Genomic DNA, 10,184 nt, shown 5'->3' on the forward strand with positions numbered 1-10,184 from the left:
TTTCTATATAAACAAGTTAAATATAATTTTCGAATCTGTATTGTTTTTCTATTGGCGTGCTGGCTCATAATTTGCATCATATATGACTCCTAAAAGACTAATATGTATAGAAGTAAAAAATTTTGTATATATTTGAAACTCATATTTCTTACCTCATATGTTCTGATCGCTCAAAATATGTTTGCGGGGTAGTAGGTATGTGAATTAAATGTGTTCTCTTTCTTCAATTATCTATACTTATACATACATAAATATGTATGTATTACGTTTAGAATTTAAATTCAATTTTTTTCGTTTATCAAGCATTCTACAATGCCCGTAAAGATTACCGTACGCTCCACCCTGCAGAAAAAAATTATCAATTGATAAAAAATAACCTACTTGTAGTTAGCTTTTTTGCGGAATTTCTATAAAATATATAACTTGCAGTTAGCTACAAAAAGCTAACTTGAAACAAGTGGACAAGTAATGCAGGAGTAAAGCTAGAGATTTTTTTTTTTTTTAACGCGTTTCTATTGAAATATCCTGCACTTCGCAAATACTTTTTCGAATTGAGGACAAATAAAAGGAAGATCGAAATTTCATATTATCATTTTGAAGTTATGGCTGACGGAGTTCGAATATGGGACCACCTACAGCAGAATATGGAAGCAAATATGAAATGTAATAAAATAAATAAAGTAAATAAAAATATAAAAATAATTTGTTTTTTCTATTGATATTTTATGTCCAAAAGTAGCTAGTTACAAGTAAGTTACATCAAATGCAGGGGTAACCACCATTGACTGCGTCTAATGCAGAGGTAAATCACCCTTGACTATTTTGCGGCCATCGCCATAGAAACATAGTTAGTTTTCTTCAAAGAAAATATACAGATAATAAGTGACTTGTAGCTCCTTCGTAATCAACTTAAAGTTAGCTTATAGTTAGATACATTTCCGGCAGGGCATTGTCTACATTTCTGCCTATATTCAGGCACACATATGTCTATGTATTAGGGTGGTACAAAAACAGTAAAGTCGGAATTTTAATGCTCTCACCCCTACCTACCTAAATTGCATAGGGTGGTCCATCCGACCTTGTTTATTTTTTTTAATTTTTACTGTCGGAATCTTTATTATCTTCTGGAAGAAGAATCTCTGCCATTTATTTCTTAAAAATAATTTTATTCAACTGTTTGCCGTACACAAAACATAACCGTGAATAATGAGCGCTACCGCACCATGATAACTGCCTTTTTGTTACCTGAATTAAAGCAAGTGATGTCGGTAATATTTGGTTTCGGCAAGTTATCGTGTGATACAACACCTATGGATTTTTATCTTTGGGATTATGTGAAGTCAGAAGTCTTCGTCGATAAGCCAGCTAGAATTCAAAACTTTTAAGCCATGGCTCGCGTAATTCGAGCCATGATGAAAAGGGTAATTGAAAATTGGACCTTCCAAATGGACCACCTACAGCGTAGTCGCGGGCAGCATTTGAATGAAATTCAGTTGATAATGAAGATTCGGACATCCACTTGTGTTTTAAGTGTTTAATTCTAAATTCAGAAACCAAGGTCTAGATGGATCACCCTACATATACAAATGTGTACAAGTACTTAGCGTATAAATAAATACATATCGCACACACGGTTGGGTTCAAAATATTGGAAGTGATACCATTAAATGAAGTAAAATTTAAACTACGAGTAATTGATATGTGTAGCTATCAAATAAACGTAGCCCGTATAGTAGAAGATAACTTTAAATATTTTTGATTTAATTGTAAACATAGGGATGCACATTCATAGTCTAGATAAAGTCGACGCTAAAGTTAAGAGCGTGTCAGACGTGGCAATATATTTCGTTGCAATAAATTTCGGAAAGGCTGTCAAATTGAGAAATCAGTTGCATGAGTAGTCACACCTTGCATGGAAAGTGTCTTTCGAAAGAGGTTTTTATTTCCGAAAGGCGAATTGCTGGAATGATTTCTGAAATCGCTTTTGGGCTGTTCACACAGCGAATGAGTTTCTGGCAATCTTTCTCGATACTAAAATGCAACCATGGGCGATGGGGTTGTCGTTTGTTTGCTATTTCTCTTGTAAAAGCCAAAAAATATAGGTTATAATTAACATATTTGCCGTGTGAACAATAATTTAACGATTAAGTATATTAAGCAAAATAATATATTTCAAGCATTTTTGATATTTAATTCAACAATATTTTATATCATTTTACACAAATTCACGATCAGTGCCACACGGCAACACTCGATTAGTTTGACAGCACTTGCAGAAGAAATAAAAATTGCTAGTGCAGCACGAGCAAGTTGAAATATATTTCCGAAATCGATTTTCGCTCTTGCAGTTGCAGTCACACCTTGCAACTTTTATTTCTAAACTAATATCCGAAAAGTGACAGAAAGATCTTTCTGGCTGTTCACACATCGAAATAAAATTTCTCTTTCTCAATTTGACAGCGAATTGCGTGCGAAAGACTGAAATATTGCCACGTCTGACAGGCTCTTTAGTTGCAGCTTTTTTGACAGATATTATTTACATTGAAAGTTATGTCTAAAAGCAGCCACTAACTTTAGAGTCGACTTTGTTTTGACTATGAATATGCCCAAGTATGTATATATTTGGAAGTAGAAGGCTAACAAGTTCTGTCAACAGTATTGTCGAAAATGTACAGATGAAGTTTTGAAATCCATCAGCAGTCGTGTTGATGAGTATGTATTAATGTATGTGTTTGGTACTATAATTTTAATAGGAGTGTGGAAAAAGAGGTGCATGTATATTTCTCTTGTAAAAGAAAGAGGCTTTTGCTAAGTTAAAGAACATTGCGGTGTCCTATTATTTTAAGCACGACTGTTTGTGTTTGGCTGATATGTCCCACACGTTCTTCAAGAGCGTGTTAACTTGAAATTCAGCGTTTGTCAAAAAATGCAAAAACCTCATTCAGAAATCAAGTTCCTCATTTGCATAATCGAAGCGTTACAATCGTTTTTTTTTGGAACTAGTAATTACTAATTGTTTCAGCTTCTGCTGTAAGATAAATATACGATCTGTGAACATTTTTAGTGCGTAATATCAATAATTATAAATTTGAAACTAATATGTTTTTATAGAACATCTGCGATTGGTTATGTTAATAAACAAATTGAAAACCTTTTTAATTGTTGATATTCACATTTTCATACACAAAAGTATGTGTGTACATACATACCCTGCAGAAAAATGATATCAATTGATAAAAAAAAATCAACTCGTAGTTAGTTTTTTGAGGTATTTCGATAAATGTCTCACTTTTAATTACCCAACAAGATTTTTAAAGTGAGCTTCTCTCAAAAGTAAAGCAGACCTGTTAAATAATGATTAATAATCATAATGATTATTAATTAAAGCATGTTTTTTGGGGTATTAATGATTAAATACCATTATTTGCAAAAAAAAAAAAATTAATAATAATTAAATAATAAAAAAAAATTTGACTAAATTAGATTTTTTTTAATGGCAAATAATCATGATTTTTTTTGATAAATTTACTATTAATTATTAATTGCGGGGTTAAGTAAAAAAATTAAAATAATTTTTAAAATGAAAAAATGCTAAAAATTAATGATTACTAATCGTAATGGAAATTTAACAGCTCTGAAGTAAAGTAACAAAATAATTTTTATTTATTTCTAGCAATGCTCAGAAATAAATATCAATTTGAGCACCTAGTTACATAAAATATTTTATTTTGAAAAAAAAAGTTAATTTACATACATACCAAGGCGAATTCATATAAGGCGTTAGCGGTAGTACAAAGACAAAAACTTTCATGTATTTTCTTTTCGCTTGCGGTACACAAATGTAAAATTACAGCTATTCTTCGCTCAAGGAGGAAGCGGGAAAGGAAATTCCAACACTCTCACTTTCGCACTCTATTAGAAGAAGTTTTGACATCTGTGTACCAAGGCGAATTAAAGCAGCTGTTCTAGCAACACCACCTAATATGAAGTCGCCTTGATACATACACATAATACACTGGCTATCAAAACCGAGTGCATGTACGACATTTTATTACTTACCGTATCATAACTTTTTTAATAATAAGCGAATTGCTTTGAAAATTTCAGCAATTGGTCATTATTATCCAAAGAATATATAAAATTTAGTACACAGAAAAACTAAACTTAAACAAGAAACAAGCGATCCATAGCAAAAACGCAAGGAAGTTTTCTATTTTGATATTTTAGAAGGTTGATATCAACAGGTTTGTGGAGACTCCCGGTCATTTTGAAATCAGTACCGCGGGTTCCAATATCCCGTGCCCATCTCTAATCGGGAGTTTGTTTTCTTTAAACAAGTTTCTACTTTAATATCCTCATACAAACATTAGTTTGAATACACTTTTTTTGTACTTCACAATGCATTTTCGAATTCCAGACAAATGAAACGAAGATCGAAATTTTATACATTACACATTATGTCATCAAATCTGCGGATAGTTCACAATAATATAAGATAATAAAGGCCTTTAGTTTCCCCCTAATCAATTTCAAGTTAACTTAAAGTTAGATATATTTCCTGCAGGGTACATACGCGCACCTACATACGTACGTATGTATCTCTATAGATAATTTACTATCAAAATAATAATAGATTGGCGCTTACGCAATATGCTTATTTTTGGCCGAGTTTCTCCTCCGATTTGTGAAGTGCGTCTCAATGTTGCCCCACAAAGGATAGGGATCCACAGTTTTACGCCGACTCCGAATGGCGATTGTATTTCTATGAGAAGCTGTATTTCATGGTTGAATACACCGGAGGTTTGCCACCACCTGCCGAAGGGCGACCGTTATTTAAAAAATAATAATTTTTTGTTGATGTTGGTTGGAAACTGGGCTCGAACCCAGGCCCTACGTAACGGTGGCGCGCACTGCTAACCACGATGCCACAGAGGCCGCCAATTTTTTTTATATACAGACTGATATAAAAGAGAAGTTCTAATAGGCAAAACTGTAAGTTGTTGTTCACCATTTCAACATATCACGTTCAATAGAATTCGTCGCAAAAGTATGGAACGTTGGCAAAATCGCGTAGCTGTTGTCACCGGCGCTAGTTCTGGTATCGGTGCGGCTTGTGTGAAATATCTCGCCAATAATGGAATGGTTGTAGTTGGTCTGGCACGACGCAAGGAGCGCATTGACGCACTGAAGGATCAAGTAGAACCATCAGCGCGCGATCGCGTCCATGCAATCAAGTGTGATTTGCAGGACGAGCAACAGATTATTGCCGCATTCAAAGAAATCGAGTCCAAGTATGGACCTGTTGCAGTGCTTGTGAATAATGCGGGCATTGTGCGTGGAATTAATCTGGTGGACGAGAACAACTCGCTGGATATACGTGCTGTCATAAACACCAATGTGTTGGGTGTGGCTGATTGTACCAGGGAGGCTTTCCGTTCCATGAAAGTCAGTGGGGATGGCCATGTCTTTATTATCAACAGCATTGCTGGTCATTCTGTGCCAAGGATACCAAATACTTCTCTTAATATTTACCCACCTTCAAAGCACGCTGTAACGGCAATGACTGAGATCTATCGACAAGAATTTTTCAACCTAAATACAAAAGTTAAAGTGACGGTTGGTTGAAAATGAACTGCAAATATTGCAATTGTTTTTTTATAATGGAAATGTAAAAAATTTTATTTGCAGAGCATAAGTCCTGGCGGGGTTGACACGGAAATAATAACCGAAGAAATGAGAGTGAATTTGGAAAACGCGCCGCTTTTGAAAAGCGAAGATGTTGCCGATGCTTTACTTTATTGCTTGCAGACGCCACCTCATGTACAGGTTCGTTGTACTTGCTTATATTTATGATAACACAACATACATACATATGTATGTACAAATCTATATATATTTCCAGATACATGAGCTGACTATTAAACCAGTAGGAGAATTGTTTTAAATTAATGCATTTGTCGATCTGGTGCGGAGGTTAATATTAAATGTACATATTGTAAAAGAATGAAAATGTAAATGAAAGTTCATAATATGTTTGCTGTAATGATAAGGAAGTTCCCTTTTTTAACAATCTATGTAGAAATAAAGTTTGCGTTTTTTTGATAAAACATACAATCATGTACTAATCAGTGTTATATTAATAAACAAAGACTGATGTAGATTGCAGAATTTCTTTCAATGTATATTGAAGGTGTTTATTTCCCTTGTGCGCGCTGGGTATCTCTTGATGCCAGGCTACATATGTACATACATATTTCTTTTCCTCCACTTTCTTTAGCCAATAGCACATAAAAGTATCATCCGCATGAACTTACGCAAGGCTATATTGATGAAACATACCACCCAGTTGTTTTTAATTTTTTTTCATACATATAAACTAAACTAGTTATTGTACGATATTATAAAAACTAGCTAATGCCCGCTTGCTTCGCAGCGCCTAATAAGATCTTTTGCAATGGCCAATACAAAAATAGCGTTTAAAAGCAAAAGCGGTCTGTAAAGTAAACATTTTTAGTTTAAATTCAAACGAATAGAGAGCAGAATCCTCCTCATACATCGGCCAAGAATAGTAGCGCTGTGATACCTTATGGAATGCTAATCCATTTCAATGTCATGAGTTTTAACGATGGTCTTATTTCCACCTGTGAGATCTCTGCCAAGCGCACGTAATATTCTTCTGTGATCTTGCAACTTCAACGTTGGTCGTAAACCAGTTTTCAGTTATAGGAGGGCCAAGAAAATCCCAGAATGAAAAGTTTTCCCGTACATTGACTTAATGTGTAGTGTGATCTCTTAAACATCGTTGAAATGAAGCCATTTATTGTCTAGTAGGCCATAATAGGATCATATATGTAAGGTATAACCTCCGACAATTTGACTGGTTTTTGAGTTTAGGCCGAACAACGAAAACGGCTTTCATTTTATGTATGTATGTACATTAGAGTCGTCCAAAAAAAATTTTCCAAGACAGGGTTTGGGGCACCTTCCAAAGTTTTTCTTTTTGCCGAAAGAGGTGCTGGTACCAAACTTTACGTTTCTATGTATACATTTAGAAGATGCTCATGATGCACATATTTTACTCTAGAAGTATTGTGTATCTATATATTAATACGCTAACATCAATTTTGTCTCCGTTCGTTTGGCGATTCTACGAACCGACACCAAGAACACCGTTGGAAAGGCATTTTTCCGTAGATGAGCAGAGTTTTTATGGTTTCAAAATTGGTTGAAAATTACGGCCAAAACCGTCGTTTAAACATTTTCGTATTTGTGTATAGATTTTGCTGCAACAGTTTCAATTTGACATGTTTCGCATGTTGTTTCACTTAACATTTGAAATTAAGCTTTGAAATAAAGATAAATATGAAGATGAAGATGGAGAAATAAATGATAACGATGAAATCATAAAAAAAGGCACAAGTGAAGATACAATGACAGATACATAAGAATTAGGGTAACTGAAAGGGTAAGAACATTTCTTGAATTTATGAAGTAAACTTCTTTAGCGGCAGTTGGTTGGTTGGGAGTAAATTGTCAAATTCAAGGGGAATAATGCACATGGAAATGGTTCTAGCTTTTTAGTGGTTTGAGAATAAAAACAAAAACAAAGATGCCTAGAGGTACAGGCAAAAGCGAAGACCAAAGTAAATTTAAACACTTTAAGGTAAAGGTGAAGATGAATATGCAAAAATAAAGATAAATATGAAGGAAAGGATGAGGATGAAGATCGATATTGTTATCGATATAAAACCGGATGTTTTTATCGATATAATAATCGATATTGCTATCGATAAAATAACCGATGTTGTTATCGATACTGTTATTGATTAAATAACCGCTATTGTAATCGATATAATAATCAATATAATAATCTATATTGTTATCCATACAATAATGGATATTGTTATCGGTATAATAATCGATTAAATAATTATTTTGTTATCGATTTAGTAATTTATATTGTTATCGATATGTACAATAATCGATACTGATGATTGTTATATTTATCGATGAATCGATCGACTTTGCAATCGTATTTTTCTATATGTTTATGGATATTGTTATCGGTATTTTTATCGACACAGTTATCAACAGGGTTATCGATATAATAATCGGAACATTTAATGTGATCACATTAAATGACATCACATCACATTATATCACATGATATGAAGAGACATCACATAATATGATATCACATCACACGATAGCACGTGACATGACAATATATGATATGACATCACATTATATGACATGACATCGCATGACTTGACATCACATGATATGACATCGTATGACATGACATCGCATTACATGACGTGGCATCACATGATATGACATCATATGGTATGACATCAGAGGATATGACAACACATGACATGACATCCTATCCATCACATAAAATCACGTCACATCTTATCACGTCATCGCACCTCATCTCATCTACGTGAAGAGAAAAAGAAAGGGAATAAGCAAGGCAAATTTACCGATTTCAAAACCAAAAACACCGTTGGAAAGGTAATTTTCTGTAGATGAGGAGAGATTTTATAGTTTCGAAATTGGTTGAAAATCGTCGTTTAAAAATGTCCATATTTGTATAGAGTTGTTTTTGCAACCTGTTCAATTTAAGCTGTTTCGCATTTTCTTTTACTTCGTATTTGAAATTAAACTTTGAAATTAAGATAAATATGAAGATGAAGAAACAAGTGATAACGATGAAGACAAAAAAGGCAAAAGTGAAGATAAAGATACGAAAATGGAGATAAAGACGAAAATGGAGAAAATGAGAAATACATAAGAATTAGGGTAAAAGAGTTGAAATTTTCCGATAGGAATCGAAATAAAATCAGCCATAAAGGTTACTGCAATTAATCGAATCATCGAAGTTTATACTTATGGAAATTTATCTATCTTATTAAGTTATCGCAATGTATCGAATTATTCAAACTGATCAATGTTTATTGAGTTGTCGAAATTTATAGATACAGAAACTTAGTTGTCCAAATTTAAATAAGACGTGTGGGATTAACGAAATTGTCAAGTTCATTTCTTTAACTTCAAGTTATCGATATTTATTGAATTATCATCATTTATAGACTTAACGAAATTTATCGAGGTGTCGTAATGCATGGAGTTCTTTCAACTTACAGAGTTATGGATAATTATTGATCTACTGAAATTGGTTGGTTCAACGAATCGAAGTTTATGGAATTTTCAAAATATATCGATTTATCGAAATTTCAACGTTATATAAACTTAACGATTTATCACTGCTTATCGAATTTTATCGTGTTAACAGAGTGTAATGAGTTATCAAAATGTTTAGATAGTTTTCGAAAAATGTGGAGCTGTCAAAAGTAAAAATTTATAAAGGTGTCCAAAGAATTTACATTTTTGAGTTATCGAAATTTATCGAGCCCTCGAATTTCACGGTTATCGAAATTGGTCGAGTTAACGAATTTTGTTGAGTTATCGGAAGGTGTTAAGTTAGAAAACCTCTCCAAGTCTTCTAAAACTAGAAAAACTGTCGAATTTCGACAGTAACTGGCACTCTAGTATATATTAATCAAAGAATTTATTAAGTAACCTAAGAACATTTCATACTCAAATTATCTAAAAAAATATCACAAGTCTCAGTTGTCATGGCAACAGTACCTTTTTATAAAAATCACCAATATTTTTGTCAGTTTCGCAGCGATTCGGCAGCGCATTTCAAGGTCATTGAGCACCCTGTATTAGTTGCAGTAGAAAACTGAAAGTTGGTATAGATATTACAAATATTAAAAGGAAACAAGTAAGAAAGTCTAAGTTCGGGCGGAGCCGAACATTAAATACCCGGCGTAAATATTAAATATATGTTTTTTCACCTTTCCGAAACCTACCGCTAGATGGTAAGCCGGGGTGTATCAATTTTGAGTAAATTAGCGTCCTTCAATTTCGAAATATTGAAGTTTCAAGCATTTCTGAAATTTACCGTTATATGAAAAGCGGCCCTAATTTTAGTCCGATTTCAATAATTTTCAACGCTTTGCTTTCATGTGGCAAGCACAATAACCACACCGAGTTTGGTACAAATTGGTAGAACGGTTACCGATATACATATATGTGATCATAAGTGGGCGGTGCCCCGCCCATTTTCCAAAATTTTACCATAAACGTATTTCTTGGTAGAGAGCTGTTGCAAG

At 33.5% G+C, this 10,184-nt stretch overlaps 1 protein-coding gene across 1 annotated transcript; it reads left to right on the forward strand.

The window, feature by feature from the left end:
- Positions 1–4,980: 4,980 nt before the first annotated feature.
- On the forward strand, positions 4,981–6,178 carry LOC108371629 (farnesol dehydrogenase-like). Its single transcript, XM_017627218.1, has 3 exons — positions 4,981–5,616; positions 5,689–5,826; positions 5,903–6,178. The coding sequence occupies exons 1-3, from the start codon at positions 5,050–5,052 to the stop codon at positions 5,942–5,944; spliced, it is 747 nt and encodes a 248-aa protein (XP_017482707.1). The 5' UTR covers positions 4,981–5,049; the 3' UTR covers positions 5,945–6,178.
- The last annotated feature ends 4,006 nt before the right edge of the window (positions 6,179–10,184 follow it).

Source organism: Rhagoletis zephyria, unplaced genomic scaffold (assembly GCF_001687245.7).
Source record: "Rhagoletis zephyria isolate East Lansing unplaced genomic scaffold, Rhagoletis_zephyria_1.1 Rzeph_scaffold_05112, whole genome shotgun sequence".
NCBI lineage: Eukaryota > Metazoa > Arthropoda > Insecta > Diptera > Tephritidae > Rhagoletis > Rhagoletis zephyria.

Excerpts from the sequence above, each read along its gene's own strand:
- LOC108371629 (XM_017627218.1), top strand. The coding sequence starts at position 5,050 with ATGGAACGTTGGCAAAATCGCGTAGCTGTTGTCACCGGCGCTAGTTCT. Across the intron at positions 5,617-5,688 it reads ATACAAAAGTTAAAGTGACG|AGCATAAGTCCTGGCGGGGT; the intron begins GTTGGTTGAAAA and ends TTTTATTTGCAG. Across the intron at positions 5,827-5,902 it reads AGACGCCACCTCATGTACAG|ATACATGAGCTGACTATTAA; the intron begins GTTCGTTGTACT and ends ATATATTTCCAG.